Source organism: Sphaerodactylus townsendi, linkage group LG13, assembly GCF_021028975.2.
Source record: "Sphaerodactylus townsendi isolate TG3544 linkage group LG13, MPM_Stown_v2.3, whole genome shotgun sequence".
Taxonomy (NCBI): domain Eukaryota; kingdom Metazoa; phylum Chordata; class Lepidosauria; order Squamata; family Sphaerodactylidae; genus Sphaerodactylus; species Sphaerodactylus townsendi.
Window position 1 is genome coordinate 32,691,765 of NC_059437.1, and position 25,615 is coordinate 32,717,379.

Here is a 25,615-nt window from a genome sequence, read left to right on the forward strand (position 1 = left end):
TGGTTGTTTACAAGCACCATTTTAACAACCAGTTCTGCAGAAGTGGTGCAAACCTGCTGAATCCCACCACTGCCTGAGAGGGTTTAACAGGTCCACTTACCAGCTGAGGCTCACCAGGCCAGATTGGGGGCAAGGAAAGGGGGGTTGCCTCAACTGGCTTGTGGACCTGATAAGCCCCCTCAAGGGGCTGAATTCGGCCCCCAGGCCATGTTTGATACCCCTGCTTTAGGACAATGCAATCGTCTAGGACAGGGGTATTCAACTGTGGCGCTTCAGATGTTCATGGACTACAATTCCCATCAGCCCCTGCTGGCATGGCCAATTGTAATGGGCTGATGGGAATTGCAGTCCATGAACATCTGAAGTGCCACAGTTGGATACCCCTGATCTAGGGACTTTAATTCGCTTGGGCACCACCAAGATGGACCCATCTGTGAAATGTAAGAGAGCCAGGGACAACCGCTACAGGAAGGCTGAAATGGTAAGGACAACTTCCTGGGGGGTTCAGCTCTACAGCCAAGCTACAAGGAAAACCTGCAGAGGCACCCAAGGCTTGTCTTGGGACGAGAACAGATCTTGGGTTTAATTTACTAGGCTAGCCCAGGATTTGGTTTAGGGGTGACAATACAGGTCATTTGTATGGTGAGAGCCTAGAGAATCTAGCAGTGGAAAGAATGCAGTGCAGTGGTGGCTGCCTCTAAAAGAACAAAGGGCTCAGGTTTGTTCAGAGGCAAACCGAGGTGAGAATTGGGGAGGGCCTGGCCCCTCTGCTTTAATGGCACCCAGAACACAGAATTTAGCAAGCAGGACATTCCCCCCGCTGAAAAAAAGCAGGAAAAGGATTAGTCTTTGTAGCTGCTAAAAACACATGAGCAAGGCCTTGAAAACACTGGTAACCTAGCACAAATTCAGAAGGCTTCAGCATGGCTGCTGTAAGATTTAACATGGGGGAGTTGCTCTCTCCCTGGCTGTCATTTCTTCCTCTTGAATCGACTTATGGAGCTAATCTGCCAAGGAAAAATCAGAGTTGGTTCCCTCCCCAGTAGTTCAGCAGAGGGGAAGGAGGGACCTGTAGGTAAGCATATCTGGGAGCAGAGAAACTACAGGAAGTCCATCTCTTAGTGGGGAAGCATCCTCACTGTGGGGCTGGTGAAGTGGGTTGATGTCAGATCAGGTTCTGGCAGATTCTGCATCGGCCAAAAACAGTGGTGTGAAAACGGTATAAACCCCTTTACACCGTTTTAAACACTTTTACACCATTTTCACACCGCTGTTTTTAGCCCATGTGGAACCCGCCTCTGCGTGGCAAGAGCTGCAACAAAAGGGCTGCTGGGATGGCAAGAGAGTAGAAGTGGCCATTGCTGGATTAGAGCCATGGTTTCCTCTCTTTCTACAACATGGGCCAGTTCTCACAATGAGCACTCCCAGCTAGGATGATGTATACACTTGCAAAAAAACTCTTGACTCTGAACAATCTCAGAGTGACAAATGTCCCTTTTTCCAATGTGATTCACAGTTTCGATCAACCTCCTCGAAGGAGGAAATGTTACCTGATATTTTCTGCAGACCTGCAAATCTTCCTGATTCCTTCCGTGACGCTAGACTTTCTCCTAGTCTTCTGTCAGCGTTGTTTAGTTGCTGTGGACTGCCCCCTTCCATATAAAATCAGAATACCTGACTATGTTGACAACGATAGAGCTGGATCCAAATTAAACTGGCATTTCCCATCAATTTTCCCTTCACATGCCCCTATCTCTGAGATGTCTACAGGCTCTGCGAACGGGTGACACACTGACCTACATTTGGGCAAATGCAGTGACGCAGTGAATTTTCTGTTTTCATTGAAGCAAGCGGAGCAGCAGGATTCTTGTCTGAATGCCAGGAGAGCAGTCAGAAGGTCACTTATGTGAGTAACCCAAAGTGGGCTGATCTTCAGGAACTGATCTCAGTGCAATAGGGAGATGAGTTTCACATTTTAAAGTAAACCGCTCTGGAAAGGTCTGGATTAGTATAACAGAAATCACATGTAGGCAAGACTTGAAAGAATCAGTGTGATGTCCTGTTTTTCTGTGCCCTCAATTCATGCATCAGCCTGCCTCGAAACCTACCAGCTAAACACTGACGGGGCCATATAGTATCCCTCTGTATGTCTGTAAGGTTTTTGGAGTTCCCTCTTATTTCACCAGTTCTAGCCACTTGGCAGAATGTACACTAGTCTACTTCAGCAGTGCCTCTTTTCCACTGGGCCTGTGTGAACAGACATGCAACAAGAAGGAGTTCTGGCCCCAGGGGCCGCAGATTGCAAGATTCTCTCATGGTCCCCTCTTCTCCAGAGGACCCTGTTCCCTTGACAGAAGGAAGGGAAATTTTGAGTCTCAAGAGGCCTCAGTTCCTGGCTCTTGCCTCTGGGGAGCAATCTCGGCAAGAGCCACTAACAGTGGAGAAAATTATGAGATGCTGAGCTTGCAAAGTTATGCTGCAGCAGTAAGCAGGAGCCCTGACACAGGGCATTGTTGAGTTGAGCCAGTGCATCTGGCTCAGATACCTATACATTCGCCCAGCATTTCAGCTTGTGCCTTCCAGCAGGAGACTGAACTGCAAAATGTTTCACTTGCTTCACTCGTCAAGGCGGAAGGCTCCAAAATAGCTGCCTTCCTCATCATTGTAGTTGATGTCCAGCGTGGAGACCGACACAAAGAGCCTGTCACCAGCTTTGAGGTCGAAGAGGCCCCCTTGGTAAAGAGCATGCAGCCCGTAAGTAGCACCCTGTGCCCAGCACTTGGTGCCCACGCCTTTCAGCAGTGTGATGCTCTGCCCACTGTTGCTCTGGAGGTTGATGCATTGTACCAGCTGATGCCCCAGGGCCTGGGAATTCATTCCTTCTGTGGGGTAGCGGAAGTAGATCTGGGCATAGATGTAGTATTTGCCTGGCTGGCTCACATGCAGCTTGCCATCCCGGTAGGTGAGGTTCTGCAGATGTGAATGCATGGTTCTGCTGGCCCAGTAGGGAATTGGGAGCTGACAGGACTGAGGCAGCTCCCCAAAGAGCCCCGGACGTCCTGCAAGGAAAACAGAAGGAGAGGGACCATAAGAAAACCGATGTCTGAGCAACCATTTATGGCTCTGGATGTATTTTGCATGATATGGGTGACAAGAGGGACCCCTGTAAGGTGGACCTTGTTACTTCAGAGCCCATACTGCTTTAACACGCAAGGATCTCCTTCCCACAGAGAGGCTCATGGGGTGGTGAAGCCTGGTGGGGATAGCTTGGGAAACTTCCCTGTATTGACTAGAGAAGTGGCATGCGCTTTCCTGCTCATGAACAGAGAGGGATGTCCTCTAGTCGCTTCCATGGGAACCAGGACCAGTTCTGTCCTCTTGACAAGGGTCCCGGTGCCTTCACTTTAGTAATGGCTGTTCCTGCTTTTTCCACTGCTGCTTGCAGACAAACCCGCAATGAGAAGGTCCATTAACTGGCCTTTGCAAGGACTGCAGTAACAATGTAGATGTGTGCAAAGGCCTAAAGGTAAGCAGCAGGACACGGATAGCTCCTCCCTTCTGCCCTTCTGGCCTGTCAGTCTTTATTATGGTCATAGACGATCACAAGATAGATAAAATACAACCAATTAAAAGATAAGATGTATTAAAATAAATATAGATCTAGAAGAATCTGATGGATAAAAAAGGGAACACAAGAAAGGTACAGGCACATAAAGGAAATGGGATAAGACTGTAAATCTTTGAAAAAGCTTAAAAACTAAAAAGAGGGGTAGGTATAAAGGATCAATGAAACTGGGAGATAGGAGACTGTAAGTATTGATCACAGTATACTTTAAAGCAAACTAAGCCTGATTTATAGCACAGACCATCCTATGGTGTATTTCAAGGGCTGCTACACAAAAACTAGAAACATTATGGTTCATCAAGACTGGCATCTGCAAGCAACAAGGAAGTATAAAATTGCCCTGTGTGGCCGGGAAATATGACGCAGCACTTGCAAAATAAAATTAATATGTATACGTTTATAATTTTCATAATACTGACTTGGGAGATACTCATATTCTATCCTTTCTATGTTGCCAGATTTACAGGGACATTGGCTCTCCTGGTGTGTGAGCCTCTCTGAAGCAGCCGGTTAGCAGCTATAAGAGAATAAGTTGCTGGTCTTGACTGGCCTACACACACACACACACACCCCAGCAAAGCACCCTCGGCTTAAAGCAGTGGAAGAAGTAGCAGCAGAGCAAAGGATGGCAGAGGTTGACTAAGACAAGTGGGCCAGAGCCAGGGAGTCTCTATGATGCTCAAGCAGTGACTCTGCTATGGTGACATGACAGCCCGAAAATGACCTCACACTGAAGAACTCTCCAATAATAACACATAAGAGAGGTCTACACTGATGTGAGCTCATGGACTCTTTGTGCCCACTTGGCCTCCTCAAACTACTCCCACTTCCAGCTTTAAATTATCACTCACCTGCCTGAGATGGGTTCCACCCTCTGAGCGTGAGGTGTGCAGACGGTTTGCTGCCTGGAGGCCTGATAACCAGTTGCCCGCCAGAAGAATTGGTGGGCTTTTTTGAGGTATCTACAGCAAAAGAGAAGAAGGTATCAACCTGTGTGTGTCAGAAGTTAGGGAAGACAGGTAATCGGGGGGGAGGGGTGTTGTAGGGCTCAAGTGTTGTAGGAGGAATGTGGATTTGCCCTTGATACCAAACCCCCATCCTTAAGAGAAGCTGGTCTTTCTTAATCTTCTTGCTACTGGAGACTCGGTGCCTTTAGGGTCAAGGTTGGGGGTTCCTTGAAGCAAATGGAAGTGTTGCTTTCTCAAATTTCTCTGGCCAGTTATAGCTTGATTAAAGGGAAGAGGGAAGGAGCTTGCTGGTCACCACCAGTTTTTGTGTTTGAAAATTTAGGGAAAAGGATAAAATAGGCACAGACTGGGGATGGAGGGGAATCCTTGTAAGGCATGGTGGAATAACTCTCTCTCTTTACCCCACCACCTGTGATGTGGCCAATCTTAGGTTGTCCAAGCAGATCTTGTCCCTGCCTGCTTTTGTTATGCAAACAAACATTTTTGCTCAAATTTCCTTTGAATCTTATCAGTTGATTTCTGCAATTAATTTTAACCAATGCAGCCATCGTACCCAGCTTTCCCTGTTTTGACTCACCAGTCTGAGCACTCCTCCGAATAACGTTCTCTGTCACCTAGAAGAAAGGGAAAAAAAGATGGCAAAATGGTAAAAGGTCTGAAATCCATGCCCTATGAGGAGTTGGGTATGTTTAGTTTGGTGAAGAGAAGGTTAAGAGGTGACATGATAGCCATGTTTAGATATTTGAAGTCATGTTGGTGAGGAAGCAAGCTTGTTTTCTGCTGCTCCAGAGACTAGGACTGGAGTAATGGGTTCAAGGTGAAGGAAAAGAGATTCCACCTGAACATCAGGAAAAAACTTCCTGACAGTAAGGGCTGTTTGACAGTGGAATGCACTGCCTTGGAGTGTGGTGTTGTCTCCTTTTTTGGAGGTTTTTAAACAGAAGCTGGATGGCGATCTGACAGGAGTGCTTTGAATGTGTGTTCCTGCATTGCAGGGGGTTGGATTTGATGGCCATTCTGGCCTCTTCCAACTCTATGATTCTTTCTAAAACAAGCACAGAGAACGTTTCTTCAGTTCTGGTAATCCCAAACCTTCTTACTTGCCTGGCAGGAGAATGCCGATCCCCTGATTTTAATTTGTTCAGACAAAAATGAAATTGAGTTGGGGTAGGTTTATTTCAGCTGGTAGCTTATCTGTGGTCAAATCTGTGGTGCCCTCCTGCCTTCTAGGTGGGACCTAGAGATTTCCTAGATGACAGAGATCAGTTCCCCTGGGAAAAAAATGGCAGCTTTGTTGGGTGTATTTTATGGCCTTATGCCCCACGATTCCTCTTCTCCAAACTCCACCCTCTTTAGGCTCCATCTTCAAATGTTGAGGAATTTTGGCAACCGTACTCCTCTATCATGATCAGGGGTTGTTCTTATGCCCTAAACACCCAAATGTGATCTCAGAATTCTGAATTCTGGCAACTATTTTTAGAGCGCTGATATTAATTTACTAGAAGCTAAGGCTAGAGAAGCAGCTAAAGAACTCAACTGGGCCCCTCCCCACATATTGCTATACTTCCTGTTCTGAGGCAACCATCTCCCCCACTTGAGGCTCACCATAGCGATGTAGGCCTTGATGTTACTGGCCAGCTTGAGGCACGACTGGTTGCCGATCAACTCGTCCAGGTCCGAGAGTTCCTGCATTCGGCTGAGGAGCAGGAGGCAGTGTCCCTCCTTGGAGCTGCCTTGGGCCTGGGCCTTGAGCTGAGAGGAGGAAGAGGTCTGTTAGATGGGGGAGGGAGAGTGCAAAATACCTGCCTGTTGATGGAGAGAACCTGCAGCCTCTCCCTGTATCCTCTACTGAAGCCATTGCTGGGCAAATGGTCCTATCTTTCTATATACAGCACTTTGCACAGGTGAATGATGCATTATGCATTGAGCAGTTTCCTGCCTGGAGGCAATTACCTTGTCAGAGAGGTGGCAAGATTTTTCAATTCTGCCTTTTGAAAATTAATGAACACATGCATATGCAAATATGCTGCCTGTAACCCATTTTAAATCTCTGCTTTACAGCTGGCTGTAAGCTCCGTACAGACAGCAACAGCTGTGGCCTCTGGCCTGACCAAATGGAGTTCAGCAAAGATGGTAAATAGAGCAGTATGAAGCCTGCTGCTCCGGCCAGGTTTCTAAATCATAAAATATACCCCAGAGATGAGGCTGTAGCTTCTCCTGCCCCCCTTTCAGGAATGTCTCCCCCACCCCCCCACGCCAGCAGGAAGCTGGAAGTAGTAAGAAGGCACTTGTTTTTGCCAAGTAAATGAAGGCAACAAAGACCCAGAGGGAGCAAGTCTGAATTTGCTGAGCTCAGAGCAGAAATGCAGTGACTCACTGTGGTTAAACTGGGCCCCAAGCCCACTGCTTCAGTGATCTACAAGGAACTGGGTCAGGCATTGTGAAATGAACTCTCAGTGTGTATATTTGTGTTTAAAAACAAGAATGTACATGAGAGAGAGAGACGGCACCAGAGCTGGGCCACAGACATGCCCACCAGCTATTGGTGAGGCTGAGTCAGCTCAGTGTCACTGGAGACCGTGCTGACTAAGGCCAAAATGGGACCCACCAAAAGGTGAATGAGACTGTCTCACTTACTGCAGATGATCTGCCCCCAACCACTGGTGGGTGTCAGGAAGATGCCGGCCATCTTCCAATAAAGATCTTCCCTGTCTCTGAACTTGGGACGCTGCCATTGTGAGGTGCTTCCTACCAGGACACTCTGACATTTCCTTACTGCAGTGCCACTGGTTTCCCTGCCTCTTTTCAGTTCCCACAAACAGTGGACCCCCATTCACTTAAATCCCCATTTGCTAACCACGCTCGACTAGCATGGGCATGGCTCCTGAAACCGTCAATCCTAGGTTTCAGCAGGACTGCTGAGAACACAGAAGAACCACTGAGGATGTTGTGTTTATAAAATGAAACAAATCCGAACAAATTTTATTTTAAGAAACGTGGAATTCAAATTGTACCATAAGCCAACCCTTTCTTAAACCAACTCCTAACATCTTCCTTTACTACCTCACTTTATAAAAATGCTACTTACCTAGTTTGTGTGCATAAAATGCTGTCAAGTCACAGCTGACTTATAGTGACTCCCATGGACTTTGAGGACAAGAGATGTTCACAGGTGGTTGGCCATCGCCTACATGGAGAGACCCTGGACTTCCTTGGTAGTCTCTCATCCAAGTACTAGCCAGAGCCTCCCCAGTGGCATAGCGTCAACAGGGCAGGATGTCCTGGGCATGCGCTGGTGTATGGCGGGGGCATTCTGGGGCATGGGTAGGACACAGGAAGCATGCGTGCCCTGGACATCGTTCCCCCTCGCTCTGCCCTTGGAGCCCACCCTTTTTAGCTGCCAAGATCTGATGAGATCAGGCTAAATCTACTGTAAATTTCGTTGTGCGTGCACAATGACAATAAAATGCTTATTATTATCAAGCTCATGGTACCTATCTAACCTACCCCTACCTAAAAAGAACAAACAAACTTTCTTAAGATCCCTGCACCTCCCACCTCAGTCTCATCCAACCAAAATATTTCACTCCTCTTATTGTTTCCACTCACTCCATTTCACATACTTTCTCCCCACCCAGGCCATATTCTTATCTTTTAAACCACCTATCAAGAACTATGTACACAGTTTTCAATCTTTATGGTGTTTTCTACCAATTTTACATGCATCGCATCACACACACTACGCTTCCTCTCTTGAGATTCTCCAACCAGTGCTAATCTTCATTAACTCCCTGGGAGGCGGCGCAGACAGGCACACACTTACAGAACCAAAAATAGAATAGGCAGGACTCAGGAGACAGAGGTCAGGCAAATTGTGTATGGAAGGATAAGGTGGTAGCATTTACTTCCCCAGAGCTGGACACAAACCAATTAGATTGTTCACCTTTTTCTTGGCAGGGATCCTACTCTTCTAGCAGCTGCAGGATCTAAGCTAGTGCATTGGGAACTACAGTGTATTAAAGGCAAGGAAGAAAGTTTGTTATGGTAATTAGTAGAAAGAACTAAATATTACACGAGTGATTAAAGTAATGCCACCTGAATGATTTCATATCTCCCCTCTCCCCTAAGATCTTGGCCCTGACTCACATAAAAGGAATCCTGCAAAATCAGACTGAAGGTCTTGTATCTCACAAACAAGATGCTTCTAGGAAAGCAACACGCAAAAATGAACAAAACAGCCCTCCCTGCCATTACATTCACCAGCTGGTATTCTCAGATGTACTACATCTGCACACAAAGAGGCTCCATTTAGCCATCACTAAACAATTGTGTGATCTAGTCTTGCATTAACCTGTGTTTGAACTGTTTGATTAGCAGTGGCAATTTCCACATGCAAGATATAGTGGCTGAAATAGCAGGCTAAGGAGTGATGTGTAAGCCTCATTCAGCTTTGGGCAGGCAGCAAAGTTAGTAACAGTCCCTCTTCTGAGCAGCATCCCAGCCAACAACAGGCTGCCGCAGAGAGCTTCCCTTCCTCCCTTTCCTGCATGCATCTTTGGAAAATTTGAGGCTGTAGCTGAGGGGAAAATGAAACCTAAAAAGCCTTGAAGTTTAGTTCGGGGAACTGGAAAAGCCACTCCCATTCTTCACTAGAAACAAAACACACCTTCTCCAAGAGTTATGAGAGCTAGACTGTCATCACTGTGGAGTTGTCTTTCTTACGCCACTGCCAGATAAGGAGAAGTTGGAGACTACCAATCCAGAGAGCTGAGTGGCTTACTCCAGGGACACTGAACATTGCCTAAATGTGTCATGCATGTTTGTTGGGTGTTCAGTGCCAGCAGACCCACCACCTGCCATGACCTCATTGGGAAAAACTGCCACTTATACCCCAGACTTCTCTGATTCTTTGTTGGATGAGAGTATAAGCTACCAAATATTTGCATGATTCTGGTCGGAAGAACCTTCCCTCCCACTGGCTTTCAGAGGCACAAAGTAGCTGCTGTGTTTTATGGACGGAGGCTTTTTGTTTCCAGTAGCTGGGTAACTAGCAGAGGTCAACTGGGAATCTCTGGGTAACTAGCAGAGGTCAACTGGGAATCTCTGCTAGACATGTGTTTTCTACGCTGGCAAAAACTTCCCCTGTGAATTTCAACCTGACGTGGTGGTGTTAAAGACAGACAGTACCTGTCCTATGAAACTTACAACCCGGCAGGCATGCAGGAAACAAAACGGAAAGAGCTTTCTGCATCCCAAGGTTGAGTGGCAGGTTGCCAGCAATGTGCGCCAAAATTGTTAAGGATCACTTCTAAGAAGCTACAAGGAAATGTTTTTCCCCGCTATGGTTAATTATTGTACAAAAGATCCACACGCAAGGCAGGCCACGGCTAAAGAGGCCAGACATTTGTCCCTGCTTTACCAACATCTCACCTGCTGCAGCTTCTTCACATTCACTTCTCCATGTTCAACATGGGCCTTTCTCATTCAATGGTCTTTTTTGTTAAGATGCATTTGGAGAGCCACAACTTTTCCCAGGAGAACACAACTGCAGACTCTGGTTTTGTTTCACTTGAACTGATGGTCTGTAGTTTTTGAACCCTAGCTCATCCAAATTGTCTTTCCAGGAGCCCCTGACTGTAATATCCCTATTCACTGATGCTGCTTAATATCTCAGTCTTCTGATGCTTGATCAGAGGTGTCCAACTCTGATGCTTCAGATGTTAATGGACTACAATTCCATGAATTCCATGATGGGAATTGAAGTCCATGTACATCTGAAGCACCAGAGTTGGACACCCCTGTGCTAGACACTACTTTCTTTCTTTTTTCCTTTCTTTCTTTCATTTATACCCCGCCATATCTCGACTACTCCAGGCAGCTCTCAATAATAATAATAATAATAATCCAAAAATACAATAAATATACTATAAATATGAACATTTTAAAAGCATAATTACATAAATTTAAAAGCAAGTATAAAGATGGTATAAAAGCAGTCTAAAAAGGGAGCACACCAACAGAAGTTACTGATCAGTGTTTGTAGGACTTTATTCACATTCTTATCAGCCTATCTAGACATTCTTGAGTACCCTTATCCATCTGGTCTACAATAGCTTCCTCCTGTCCAAGAAACTGGCCCACTTCAACCCTCCTGAATAGGATTGATAAGAAATAGTTCTTGTCTTTCTGCACCTCATAAAAAAGGAAGTTTTGATCTCCCCTATACACTGTGACATCAATGAAGGCTTCAAGATTCATGAGAATTCTCTCCCCACCCCCAAAGAGAGTTTAACTTCAGAATATAGCCCCTCATACATGCATCCATTCTGCTGTAACTTGTAGTCTTTTCCTTCTAAATTTTGATAGGAACTAAAAATGTATTTATGTATCTGATGGCCATCCCATTCCAAAGAACTGATTGTTTAAAATGCAATATGGCAGATTCCATTGAACTTTTGATAGGTTGAGAGGAGATTCCAGTCTTCTCCTAACCTCTCAAAAATCAGGCCAAGGGAAAAGGGAAAGACTGCAGCAACTGTAAGCTTCCCATATATTTCTTGCATGTTTGTGAATGTTGTTAATGCCCAGACGGCTAACTGTTGCATATAAATGCAGATTTTGACATCAAATGGGAGATGTGGGAAATGGAAAAAATTATACACATGTGACCTGCTCTAGTGATTTTGTGGCCCCCTGAAAGATGATCAAATGCCCTTTGCCATCACACCACACTAACTAAGGGAATTTCTGCAAAGGGTAACCTAGCCAAAGAACTGTGTCCCTACATTTTTCCAAGGGGAGGGATGGAACTAAAAACAGCTACTGTTGCACAATATGTATAATTGCCAACCTCCAGGTGGTGGTTGGAGATCTCCTAGGATTACAAGTGATCTCCAGGTGACAGAGATCAGTTCACTTGGAGAAAATGGCTGCTTTGGAAGGTGGACTCTGCCAGTATACTCCACTGACGCCATTCTCCAAATCTCCAGGTATTTTCCAGTCTGGGGCTGGCAACCATAAACATAAGGCAAATTCAACACTAAACTGGTTTTCTTTCTCTCACACATGCTTTATTTATGGTGTGTTATGTTTTGGAAAAGCCAAACCAACAGGTGTGGAAGTCTGTTTGTCTCAAGTGGAGTTGAGGGTACTTTCTTGTTCAGCAAGTTAGGTATAAACTGGACTTGCAGTTTCCACTGCAGACCTTGGAAAATCACCCTCCACGGTATCTGCAGCAATCTGAAGATTTCAAAACATTAAAGTCCTTGCTGTTTACTCTGGCCTTCAGTGTGCAGCAGCGCAAACCGCCTTTGGTTTATCTTTGCAAATTAAGGAGCCCCTTTTTTAAAAAAATTGCAAGCTTCTAATCTGAGGCAGCCACAAACCCTCCAGAGTAGGGCTTGCAACCAAATTCTGGTCTTGGGCCAGGACAACCAACCCTTTTCTCTTCGTTGTTGTTTTCCTCCAAGGAAGGGAGCTGTGGGAACGGCAGAATGTTGCTTTCACTTTCCCGCAGGGCTGTTTATCCCTCAGTTGCCGCTCGGGTCAGCGCGGCCATCCCGGTCCACCCAATCAAAATACTTGGAAAGCGTGACTGCAGGAGGGAGGCCAGCTCGGCTCCTAAACCTTCCCCCTTCCTGCCGCCTGAAACAACCTCACAATTTAGGTCAGCAACGACCGGGCCTGTTTCAGGCCGGAGAACCGTGGCAAGGGGAGGCTTGAACCCACCCCGCCCGTTCAGCTGCCCCCATTCCCGAGGGCGCGCCTACAAAAGAGGTTTATAACATCGCTGGGAGTGGATCGGCAATCGCGGAGTTGCACTCTGCCGCCCCACCCCCTTCACACACTTGGCCCCTTCCCGGCAGCGCAAGAAGGGCCTCTACACAGCCAAGCCGAGGAACTGGGGAGGGGGCTGCTTGTCCGCGCTAGTTTCGGAAGCGCCGCAAATGCAGGGCCTGCAGGCAAAACTGTTGGAGGCGTTTGCTAAGGAGCAAGTCCCATGGACGTGCTGCGACTCGTACTACGCGGGCTGCAAACTTTCTACGGAGCTTTCTGAAAGCGACTGTCGCCGTCGAAACCGAGGGCTTCTCCTCCCCCGACCACAAGACGGGAAGGCGCTGGCGCTCCGTTTGGAATGGGCGACCCCCGATGGGACAAAAACGGGCAGGGGCGGGGTGAGACGCTGGTGGACGGGACTCCCGAGGGCTTTTGCCCGATAAAGGAACTCCCAGAGCGCCTGCCCGAGTCATGTCCCCCCACCCCATCTGCAGTGACACAAGGTCGTCGGGAAACTCTCTTCCTTCTGCCCTGTTCTCTGACCTCCGCCAGATTATGCTGAGGCCCCTTAGCCCCCTGCAGGCGCTCCTGCCTGCCCTGGGAGCAACAAGAAGTCGGTGGGGGGGGGGGGGCGCTCTGGCATCTTCTCCTCCTCCGGCTTTGCAGGTCGCGGCCCCAAAAATGCCCGCATAGATGCAAGCATTTCTCACCTTGGAGATGGACATCGTGAAGTAGACAAAGAGGCCCGTGGTGGAGGCGATTTGCAGGGCCAGGATGCCCATCGCGGCCACGGCCAGCCAGACCGGGCTGCAGCGCTTCTTCCGACGGCGCTTCTCGGCCCGTCGCTCGTCGCCCAGCATGTGGGCGGCGGAGTCGCTGCTGTCTGATCGGAAGTACGGCTGGCTGGGGGCTGGTTCGGCCATCCTGGCGGCATCCAGAGCGACCGAGAGCCGCTCCGCTTCTCCTCTGGCAGCAGCCTCTCCTCTCCAGGGATAGGAGGAGATTCCGACTGTGATTCGGACCCGCCCCCGTGGGCTGGCCAGACGAGGTTCAAACCCACCAGCCCGCCGGATAAACAAAGAAGGCAGCCCAGCCACGTGGAGGAGGAGGAGGAGGAGGCGTTGCTCAGCCTATTTACCCTCCCCCAGAAAGACTGATCCCAGGGAGCAGACTCTCTTCGGGATCGCTGCCTTCTGTCCACGATTCTCTGCCAAGAGAAAGGACCATTTGCTCCCCCGTCAAGTCACAGCCGACTTATGGCGGCCCGTAGGGGTTTCAAGGTAAGAGAGGTTCAGAGGTGGTTTGCTATTGCCTGCCACCCCATCAAACCCTGTTATACCTTAGGTCTCCCCTCCAAACACTTTCAAGGGTCGAGACTGAGAGTGTGTAGGTGGCCCAAGTCACCCAGCAAGCGTCCACGGCAGAGTGGGGATTCGAACCTCCGTTTCCCTCCTAGTCCAACGCCTTAACCACTACATCACACTGGCCCTCTAGAAGACCATAACTTTCCACGCAGTATTTGTAGCCGCTATATCTGCTGGTTGTCTGCACTGGCTTGCCAAGGCGCAAAGAGGAGGCAGTTTCCAGCTGCAAAGAAGGCACCCAGGGTATAGGCTGGGCTCAGAAGTCTCCATTCTGCAACTGAATGGACGTATGAGTGGGGGAGAGGGAGAGGGAGAGAACGCTTCTGGGCCCTTTGGTGGAGGGAGTATGTCTGGCATCACATCCACATGAATGCTGCTTTGGCCTGGGTAGTTGATTTAGCCCAGGGGCTGCTTGCCAACCTTCGGACAGGAGCTTACCTACTATAGTGCAGGCTTCTATAAAGCAGCTAGGCCGATAGAATCCATGCAGAGAGTTCCACATTGCTCAGGTCCATCTGTGTGCAGTTGGCCTCTCCCCATATGAATCAATGTGCCTGTTCACATTTGGCCAACAGATATTATTGGTGCTGCCCTCCATTTTCCAAGAGAAAGGGGATCAATCCAGAACTGTTCCTGGAATGGCTGTCCTCTGGAAATGATTTCCAGAATAGATGAAGTTAACAATAGCACTTCTGAGTTTTGCAGGGGATGCAAAACTTTCCTTTTTCATTCAATGAAAACTTCTATAAAGCTGTTTTACATGTTTTTTTCTTAAGATTTTACAGAGAATGCCCTTGATTATCCCAGTGCCATGAGTTCCAACATGTGTACTCCATATGTACAGTGAACAACAAGCACATGCAATCCTCAGGCATCTTTATGTGTGTCATGCTTATTTCTACTGGGGGGGGGGGGGATTCTTGGTTAGAAAAACATATAAATGTAGCTGCTGTCCATCAGTAACAACATCCTAGTGATTCCATCTGTGAAAGCTTTCGACAATACAACATAGTTACCAGTTTGAATCCCAAATACCCAGATAAAAGGCAGCTGAATGAGGTGGGGAGGAATTCGGAGCAGGGCACTACAGACCTTCATCATGTAGCTGCCGGTCTTATCCTTCTAATTGGGTGCACTCAACCACAGAGAAACGATGGGCAATCTACAGCCATGTGGTGAAGAGGTGTTCACCATCTCTCAAATTGCAGATGTAGAGAGAAATTCATTTTGCTGTGTAGTCAGACACTAGATACAACCAGCTTCCCAGATAGCTACACAAACTTTACCAGCAGTTAGCCTGTAATAAACATGATGGCCAGCTAAGTAGCGGTCCAAGGACAACATCACAAGCCCTGGGATGTAGACCAAGGATGTCCTAAGTGGGATCCAGGCTGAAGGTTGTACAGGGAGAAACTTCCAAGGCTCTGCAGAGAATTGCAGCAGATAAGCAAAGACAAGCCAGCAACAAGGTCAGCCTTGAACTATCACAGCAGGCCAGAGCTGGGAGAAGTGTGGAGAGGGTGAGGGGAGAAGAGGGCAAATCATGAACCTGCAGGCCAGATCAGAATCCTTTGTCAACCAGAGAAAGGGCACAGAGCACAGTTGCCAAGCAATTCTATGGCAAGACAGAAGGACATTAATCTCCTGCCTCTGGGCAGTGATGGCAAGTTTGTCAAGTTTTGTCCTAGCCTTGTATTATGGTGTTTTTGAAATAGTTTGAAGAAATAAATTGTGTCATCAAAAAATCAACAGAGTCTGGGCATTAGAGAGAAGACAATCAGGCTAGTAAAATGCCAGACAAAGGCTTCAGATGGGTCCGGTATATATGGTATTCTCCTCTTTGTTTTGAGTGTCAGGATATAAGTATCCCTTTTCCCAAGCATTAAGTGACAAGATGTATGTTGGAAAGAGACAGGCATGCACTTAATCTCCTGAGCTAATTTGTTAATTTGCAGTTAATTAACATGGCAGGATGCACTTGCTATTATCCATCAGCCGGGCATCGGCTTCCGTGCCATGAGTGATGGATTCCAGAGGGGTATCAAGAGCCTTATGGTGCAATAAAGATCTGTGGTGTCAGAAGATTTCAGGGCTTAAAACCAATTTCACCACTTTCACAAAGTGCTATCCTTAGTCGATAAGTACCAAGCAGGGGAATTGTGCAAAACCAGCTCAGAAGAACCCCCTTTTGCCATGAAAATACAAATGTGCCGTATTTTGCATTCAAGTGCTCAAATGCCTTTATCTTAAATAAAAGTCCAGAAAGCCTTGCTGGTTACAGTCCAGTTTGCTTTTCAGTCAGAGCTGTGTTTGAATGGGACTCAGAACCCTGGGGTTTGCAGCTTGAGATGTCAGCTACCCTTTGCTTAATGGTGGCGAACCTATGACACTCCAGATGTTCATGGACTACAATTCCCATCAGCCACTGCCAGTTGGCCATTCTGGCAGGGGCTGATGGGAATTGTAGTCCATGAACATCTGGAGTGCCATAGGTTCACCACCACTAGGCTGATGAAGAATTCTCTGTAACTCATGAGCATGCACCTTGTTGGAGCAGCCAAAACCATTCCAGCAAAAATTTGATATAAATGATTTTCATATATTATACTATTAAAGCATTACAGCAACGATATACCAAACTCATAAGTAATGTAACCACTCAAGAACAAAATATGTGGACTGTCTCAGAGAAGGAAGTCAGAGATGTCTCTGGTATTTATGCCCTTTCAGCACAGCTTTTCCAGAGAAGTAATGACCTTTTCCATTTTGCCCAATGAAAACTTTTTGGTGAAGTACAATCATATGGCTAACCGAAGTATATTTCAGCAGTAGCTTTTATAGACTAGACCCCACTTGTTCAGATGCTATGAGTGGATCCTTACTATGCAGAAATATCACAGCATTTAACATGTGGGTTCTAGTCCATGAAAGCTTATTCTGGAATAAAAATGTTTTATTCCTTAAATTGCCACAAGACTCCTGTTTATTTTGCTGCAAGACATCATGGTCACCCCACTGGAATTATTCTTATATTCTGACATCTAGCGGGGTGTAGTGTTTAGAGTTCCGAAATAGCATCTTGGAGACTCAGGTTCAAATCCCCGCTTTGTGATGGAATTTTGCTGGGTAATTTTGGGCCTGTCACATACTTTTAGCCTAACTCACAGTGCCATGGCGGGAATAAAGGAAAAGAAATCAAAGCAAGCTGCTTTAGATCCCCACTGTGAAGAAAGGCAGGGCATAAAAGAAGTAAATAATAATAGCAGATGATGCATTACAGAACTAATGATTGTTATATGTTTTCCATTTATTATGATAGGGCATGTATAAGGCGAAAAGGGAGGGAGGGAAGGTAGCATGGTATAGTCTGATCTCATCAGATCTTGGAAGCTAAGCAGGGCCAGTACTTGAAACGGAGACCTCCAAGCCAGACTCTGTAAAGGAAGGCAATGGCATACCACCTCTATTTAATCACTTGCTGTGAAAGCCTCTCACTGTGGTCACACCAGAGGCATAGCAAGGGGGAAAGCGCCCAGTGCACTCGTGCGGCCTCTGCCCCGTCCTGCCCTGTGGGACGCTTTCTAGAACACCCTCACAAATGCATTCCTCCACAGGGCGCCTCCCGGTGCCACACGCCCTCCCCTTGAGTGCTACGCCTCTCTGGGTCACCGCTAACTGGCTTATGACTTGACTGTGACTTGACAGCACTTTATACATATACATACATAAGGCAAAAATAATGTATCCAAACTTCTGCCTGAAAACGACACACAATACACATGCTTCTGAACAGGCTTAGATCCTCTCTGTATGCTCAATATTCCATTATGAATCAAATTCACAATACTGTGAATGCAGCGAATACTGTGAATAATGTTTGCACGTTAAACTATACTGTTGACTTTTTATGCCTAATAAGGGCCTCTGAATCTGAATGTTGACTTCAGGAATATCCCTTTGCTACAGCATATAGTCAGTTTCAAGAGGTGCCCACCCCGCCCTATTCTCAGAAGAATACCCCACGTGCGGGGGTGGCTCTTTGTCCATCCCAGGGACGGCTGCTTTCCGTTCGAGGATCGTGCGCAGTCAAGCTCCTTTGTGATGCAATTGCAAGCTGTTCTGCTGATACCAGCAAAACAGAACTTGCTAGGGGCTCCTGGCTGAGAGCCAAACATCTGGAGCAGTTTTTTTTCCGAAGAAAGTTAAGGAAAAAAGAGAGAAGTTCTTTTTAAGTGAAACCGAGAGAAGAATGGAAGAGGCACAAGTTTTGTGTAATGGTCACCAGACTGGAAAACACCAGTGATTTCCCACTGAACGTTTTCTATCTTGCTCTTAAGAAGTCAGCTGAATCGCCCAAAGCATAAGTGGCCCTCTGATGAACCAACACCAGGCAGCTAAAGGCCTAACAATGTGTGTGTAAAGCAACATCAGCCTTGTTATGTTTTCCCCAAGTCCTTATGACTGAACTTGTAATGTGAATTCCATGCTGAGGACTTAATCGCAGGTACGCAGAGCCCAATTTGCATCAGGATTGTGGCATGTAAAGAGAGTAAGTTCACGAAGCTCTCTGCCAAACTATTTTCCTGATCTGAAACAGCCTCAGGGGGCACTATTTGCCCCAGCGGTAAATCTAGGTGTACCCCTCAGTGAATATGGAGTCCCAAACAGAGCAAGTAGTACCCTCTCAGGGTCATTTCAGGTCAAGAAAGTGACACTGGGGCAGGCAGAATCCCTTTCTGTGCACCACAATATCAGTTCAAATTGGGTCCATGGATGCTTGAGATTAAGTTCCCAGTGTGGGACTTGCAGTACACATTTGCTTGTACATACTTGGAAAGGACCCAAAAACATAATGCGTAACTGGCTCCAAGTCACTTGCCAGAGTACCAGTGACTTACTGTGGCCCTGGACCTGAGCAGCCAGAGACATCAAGTGTGGCAGATCATGCAGAGAAAGGGAAAGGGAGGTGGGCAATGCAGAACCCCCAAGGGGAGGTTTTGATGAATTGTACAAGATAGGCCTTGGCAAGCTGGCTGCTGTGAACAGACTGAGACCACAGCCTTGCTCTTGTGGGCCAGCTGCAAACATACAGAGGGGAAACTCAGCCATCGGTTCAACACATTTAATACAACACAGTTCACACTCCTTCTTCTCTTTGCCTGTGCCTATCAAGCAAACCATTCTTCCCCTTAGAGGCACACATTTGAGATTCGAAAACATTTTTGTTTAAAATTTGGTGGGCGGTGCTCCTTTGGACAATCCTGCAAGGGACTTGGTCAATCATTACTTAACATCTGGTCTTCTTTCTGTTTGCACAGAGGCCTCGGTTAGCCTGTTCAGAGGTTACTCAGTGTTACTGCCAGCCCACCCTGCTGTCGGGGCAATGAAATGTGCAGAGGAGCATATTTAATCCCCTGCACAATTTGTTGCCACCCTGGTGGTTGTGGTTTTCCAGTGGGAAGCTGTGACCAGATGAAGCCCTGCAGAAACCGGATCCCTCGGGGTTTCTGAGGCCTTTGGTTTCTGCACTATCCACCCATTGCAACAGGACCCTTATCTCAGGGCAACGGCTCACAACACATACAGCATCGCCTCCCAAGTGCTAGGAGGAGCTCAGTCTTTGGCCTTTTACCTGATAATCTCATTTTATAATGTCTACAGCAGGCGATTTCTCTACATCTGCAAGCAGTTTCCTGGAGTGGCCCATGGCAAATCTGTGACTCATGGCCAGGACAACCTCTTTGAACAGGAGGTTTGGCAAAAGAGAAAGGTGTGCTTCTATTTTGGTCTGTAAAACAAGCAAACAAACAACTATAACAACAACAACAAAATGGGTTTTTATTGGAATTGTAATGTTATTATTCAGATTGTTTCTCTTTTTCAAATTCTTTTGCAGCCAGGGAAATCAAAGCTTTGCAAAGAGCAATTAGCTTCAACATTCAGGGCTAATTTGCTCCCCAGGCATTCAGAAGCAGTTGTTACAGGGAGCACCTTGTAGCTGATAAGGACCTCTGCTGCTATGCCTGGCAGATGGGACTTCTCTTTTGAGAGCCGCCTGGTGTGGGTGATTCTGCTATTCAGTGCTTCAGGCAATGAAGGAAGGATGGCTAGCTAGATGCAAAAAGACTGGCTGTCTTAGGACTGACCCAGCAGATAGCACCGTGCCTGGCAAATGCATATTCTGGGTTTACTTTTCAGTACTGAACAAGAATCTAGTAATCCAGTTGGTGTGACCACTGTCATGGTCAGAACTCGAAACTGATTCCTCTGTGGCAGCCAGAAACATAAGGCTGTCTAAGAGACAGGCTTAGTCCACATACACAATTTGTTTCCACAGGTTTTCTTCCCAGTCTCCTGCATACCAGGAAGCAAGTTGGGAGGGAGCTAGAGCTTCGTAAGCACAAGGCTTGTGCCAAGCCATACTGAACCTGCCCAGCCTCTCTGGTGGTGTTATGGTGACCATAAATCATTCTTCTCTGTCACTGTGTCATCCACAGAGTTTTGGCCTGATGTCAGTTGATGAAAGCAATTGCATATGCAATTGACATCTTTCTGATGCTCTCAGTGTACAGACACAAAGAACGAATAAGAAAGACATGTTATACTGGGAATCCATGGCTGGACCAACAACCTTAGCTTTTAAAAGTTTTGAGAGAGCCAAAACCCTTTTTAATTATGATTGACCTAAATTACATTAAACACCATAGAAGAACTCAAGTTCTTCAAACTCTTATATGTTTTTTTAAAAGTGGTGGGGTGACCTGAAACACCTCTCCACCCTTTTTCTGTTTTTAACACCCCTACTGATGAAGAATTCAAGAGAACTCAAAAGTTCGCACCCAGTGTTGTGTAATTTTGGTTGACCTTAATAAAAGGCATCAAAATGGCTTTTGTTTTAGAGATTTTTATTTGAGGAAAGTGGGGTTAATTCTCCCTTTCCCACATTATTTTTCCCTGATTGAAACTCCAGTTAGCTCAGGTAGGGGGAAAAGATGACACCTATCTTAGTTCCTTACTAGGGTTAAGCCTGAGGGGCTATTTTGTATTCAGAAAATGGCACAAAGAGTGAACTCCCCTTTCCCCAGTGCTGAAGCCCTAATTTACCCCCCCCCCCCCCCCGCCTACTTTTCAAGGCTTCACTATCCATTGGGCAATTGAATTTCTCTCCCAGAATCCTGTATTTGGTTTTGAAATACACCTCCCTCCCAATGCCTACTTGGGCCTGGCAAGAGGGTGACAAGTATTTCTATACTTTTGGAGGAGATTGCCAGTTCTCCATCTATATCTATAAACGCGTGAAATTCCACTCACTGACTCATCAACAGAACTCAAAAGCCACCAAAGCCACACACATGAAATTTGGCACACCTGTTCCTTACGTACTCCAGGTGCCCACTAAGAAAGGATTTCCCAAAATATTTACTTCCACTTGATTTATTACCTATTTTCTGTTTTCACTGCTCATCTCTGGCCATCTGCGCGAACATTCTAAGGGCAAACCAACCCCTCAGTCCACAGACATGCTGCATGGACATTCTAAGGGTGACAGTTAAACACCACCAGCTTCATGTCCTTCACCAACTGCACTCTAACACCGCCTTCCACAACGCATGTGAACCTATCGCTACAGGGAGAAGAGGAATTAAACGCAGAAAGTGCTTTACACACCTCTTCACAGCCTTCTCATTCATCAGCATCCAATGGCAGAACACTTCCTTTCTGCATCCTGAAAATACAATGGCTGCTTCCAAATGACGTCTTTTGGAGCCCACCAGGTGAAAGAGAGCAATAACACATTTCATTAGAAAAAGACAGCTACAGGAAGCTGCTGCAAAATATGCAAAAACAAACCCATCAGTCCACAGACAGGTTGTGAGGAAATATGCTGCATGTCACCCCAAAGTTCACAAACAGGCTGTAAAGGAGTATGCTGAATGTTACCTCGAAATTCATAGAGAGCCTGTGATGAAGTATGCGTAGCGACGCACGGGTACCCTGCTAGTTTCTCATAAATCCTAGCTGCCTAGCTTTAGTCCTGAACAAGGAATCTTACAAGATCAGGACTGAGTGAGGAAACAGTGCCAGTCCACTGGAACTAGGGGCAGAGATGTGTGGAAACAGGAGCTAATGGGAATGTGACAGTGGTAGACAGCAGACTCCAAGTCTCCAGGGTCCATGAGGTAGAGGGCGGTGCTTGTACTGCCATAAAGACCCTATACAAGAAATCCTTTGCGTAGGGCTGACTGGAATGCATCGAGCATAATCAGAAGCAGATGTTTGGCTGCTTCCTTCGTGCTGGGAGGTAGCAGCCTTAAAATTAGGAGCTCAGCCTATGCTAAGAGACGCAGCTGCCTGTGGGGCAGGAAATTGCATCCCCCCCCTTTTCTGTGTCTTCAGGGCCTTTAAGGTCAGGTATGAAACAGACGTCACCCACTCACATGCCAGTCACCACTCAGTCATTCTGTCCAGCTAACTCCCATTTGGACTCCCAGAGGGCTAAGCAAAAGGCAGCGATCTAGGACAAAAGGCTCCTTATTAACAATAGACCCCTTGCTGTGCTGAGGATTCACAGTCTCTCCATCTTCCCTGCCTTCAGAATTTAGCCCCACATCCTGCCTTGAGATGCTGACCCATTGCATGCTGCCTCAGGAATTCCTTTCTTGGCTGGGTCTCAGCAAAACAGCTCTATTTGATAGGGAAGAAATTAAAAACAAACAGATGAGAGAGGTCCACAAGGCTTCCTCCTGGACAACAGATATGGAAGAGGCTGACTTCTTGATTAGAAATCCCAGAAACGTCAGCAGTTCGATGGCAGCAGCTGCCATACCCAGGAAGTTAACTTTGTGGAGATCTTGAGCACAGATTTTCCTCCTGATGCTGGAGTTTCATCTTATCCACCATTCTCTCCTCTGCTCCCCTCAGCAACTTCTTGGTTGCTTTTATTCCCTGTTGGATCCGTGCTGCCAAATAAGCTCCAGTCAGCTGCATCTTAGCTCAGATCCATTCCTTCTCCAAGGCTCAAGAAATGAGGAACCTTCCCCTTCTGCCAAGACAAAGGACTTGCTCAACATTTGACCCCGGGAATGTCAGTAAACCAGCATTTCTAGATGTGATGAGCTGGAGATTTTTGTGCAGCTCTTAAATGGGGGGATATACCTATGGTGCAGCTCTTAAATGGGGAATATACTTATGGTACTGCATGATCTGGAATACTATGTGTAGTTTCGATCAATGAATCTCAAAGAGGGTTTTGCAGAGCTGGAAAAAGTATACAAGAGGGTAACCAAAGTGAGGGGTTGGAGCACCTTTCCTGTGAGTCTGGGATTTTTCAGTTTAGAAAAAAAAGACAACTAAGTGGGGTTTATACAGGTTTATAAAATTATGCATGAAACAGAGAAGTGGAGAGAGAAAACTTTTTTCTTCTTTCTTCCAAAATACTAGAACTCAGGGGCACCCGGTGAAATTGATGGGCATGACAGACAAAAGGAAATATGTTTTTATGCAATTAGTGATTAAAATGTGAAATTCACTGCCTTGGGATGTAGCAATGGCCATAAGCATAGACAGCATTACAAAGGGATCAGATAAGATTCATGGAGGAGAGGTTTATCAATGGGTATTACACCATTGTTGTACCTCCAGAAGAACTGGTTGGTCACTTTGAGAAAGGATGCTGGGCTAGATGGATAACTGGTCTGATCTAGCAGAGCTCTTCTTATGTTCTGAGATTTATATATTCTGCCCCAAGCTCTTTGGAAAATGAAATCAGGGGACATTCCTTCACCTCTGCAAGGATATCTCAAACACTTTGGCTTTCCTGAGCGTCTTGAGTACAGCATTTGATTCTGCTACCCACTGCAAAACCAAGAAGCTAAGAAAAGAAGCCTGCCTTGATCAGACACAACATGCATCTAGATGGTGGGCCTTTTGCGGTTAGGCAGACAGGCCTGCTGGGATTCTTCTCTCCCCACAAGCTCTGGATTCTTGCTCAATCTTTGCCCCCTTCTCCTCCTCTGCTTCCCTCATGGTAATAGTGCCGGCTTCCTGCATGCTTTCAGGTGCTGCCGCCATTGTGCTGCTACAAGCAGCTGCATTAGACAGGCTGACAGTTGCACAATTTGAGCTTTGTGTTTCAGCATTATCTGATGCACTGCAAGAGATTCTGGGTGAAATCACTTCAAAGCATTTGTCACACCCCTCTCCCCTTGCAGGTGCAAGTTCTTGTATTCCTTGTGCGGTTCGGCTGGCCCTTCGGTTCCTTTTCCTTTTCTTGTTGAGAGCCAGCATGGATTCATGGACACAGCATCCTGGGCAGAAGCAGATTCAAGTCTCCGCTCAGCTATGAAGCAACTTGGTTGACCTTGAGCAAGTCCTGTTACTGTCTCTCATCCTAATCTAATTAACAGGATTATTGTGACAAGAAAGTGAGAGAACTCTGTATATGCCTCCTTGAAGGAAGAAGAAGAAGAAGAAGAGGAGTTTGGATTTATATCCCCCCTTTCTCTCCTGTAAGGAGACTCAAGGTGGTTTACAAGCTCCTTTCACTTCCTCTCCCCACAACAGACCCCTTGTGAGGTAGGTGGGGTTGAGAGAATTCCAAAGAACTGTGACTTGCCCAAGGTCACCCAGCAGGAATGTAGGGGTGCTGAAACACATCTGGTTCACCAGATAAGCCTCTGCCACTCAGGTGCAGGAGTGGGGAATCAAACCCGGTTCTCCAGATTAGAATCCACCTGCTCTTAACCACTACACCACGCTGGCTCCACAAATTTGTGTATTTTGTAGCAGTGACATTTCATGGGCTGTTCCCTAACTGGTCCTGGTTTACAAAAGATCACATTCCTGTCTTTAATTCAGTATAATCACACACATGCATGGTCACCCACACAGAGTTCCATAGTCACAGTCATTTACACAGAAGATGATTTCCCAATCAGCAGCCATTTCAGTCTGCAGCAGGAAAAATCACATCACGTTTCATGGTGGGGATTTTTGATGACTCATATTAGTCTATTTTCAGATATTCTGCCTCTGCAGTAGGTGTCCTTTCACACAGCCAAGCTTGTAGAGTCATGATGTTAGTATACAACTTGAGGGCATCAATGCACTTTAACCAAAGTCTCTTTCTGTGCAGGTGACACATGGAACTCAGTACAGATAGAATACAGCCGAAAATCTTCCATGGCCCTCCATCACATGGAAAAATCATTAAAGACATTCACAAACAGCAAATGAGGAAAAGGGTGGAGTGTCTGCAGATTGGGTCAGTCTCAGGATGGTAAAGAGTTAATGACAGTTGTTTTAGTGAACATGAAAAATGAAGGGAATCCAAAGAATACTGCCTGATTGAGGCCATTCAATGTAAACATTTGTTAGATCATCAAAACAAGGTCTTTCAATATGCAAGGTTGCCAAGAAATTGAAAAAACAAGACTGAAGGAAAGACACAGTAAAGATAAAGACGGAGCCTTTCTGAAAGCATTTGAAACAGCTGTGCATAAAATCATGTCAAATCTCCTATCCACGTCTTGTGGGTTGCAAATATCACTCCCAGCTGGTATTTGCAAAGTGGGCACTTTTTTTTGTTTCCTGGAAAAGATTGCAAATCTTGCTCTGACTTTCACTCAAAATGCAGTCATAAGATCAGAATACAAGGATAGCCATACCTCATCAGACCTGTGGTCCATCTAGCCCAGGATCCAGTTTCCAATAGTGGCCACAGGGATGCCCACAAGGGCTCACAGACAACAGGCTTCACCTACGGACTGCCCTCAGTATCCGATAATCAGAGGCATTCTAATTTTGCCTCTGAACCCAGAGAGGCCTTTTGGCAATCACTTGCAAATTTCCTGGCTGAGTTTTGTCCTGGGAATGCTCGAGGC

At 46.5% G+C, this 25,615-nt stretch overlaps 1 protein-coding gene and 1 long non-coding RNA gene across 2 annotated transcripts; one reads left to right on the forward strand and one right to left on the reverse strand.

Annotated features, from left to right (window-relative positions):
* Positions 1–339: 339 nt before the first annotated feature.
* LOC125442574 (tumor necrosis factor ligand superfamily member 10-like) lies at positions 340–13,428 on the reverse strand. The gene is made up of 5 exons (XM_048514013.1): positions 13,080–13,428; positions 6,199–6,345; positions 5,171–5,207; positions 4,477–4,587; positions 340–3,059 (listed from the first exon to the last, which is right to left on the reverse strand). The coding sequence occupies exons 1-5, from the start codon at positions 13,290–13,292 to the stop codon at positions 2,617–2,619; spliced, it is 951 nt and encodes a 316-aa protein (XP_048369970.1). The 5' UTR covers positions 13,293–13,428; the 3' UTR covers positions 340–2,616.
* LOC125442575 lies at positions 13,096–25,526 on the forward strand. Its single transcript, XR_007246016.1, has 3 exons — positions 13,096–13,649; positions 19,395–19,503; positions 24,868–25,526. It is a non-coding gene; the product is annotated as an uncharacterized LOC125442575 (long non-coding RNA).
* The last annotated feature ends 89 nt before the right edge of the window (positions 25,527–25,615 follow it).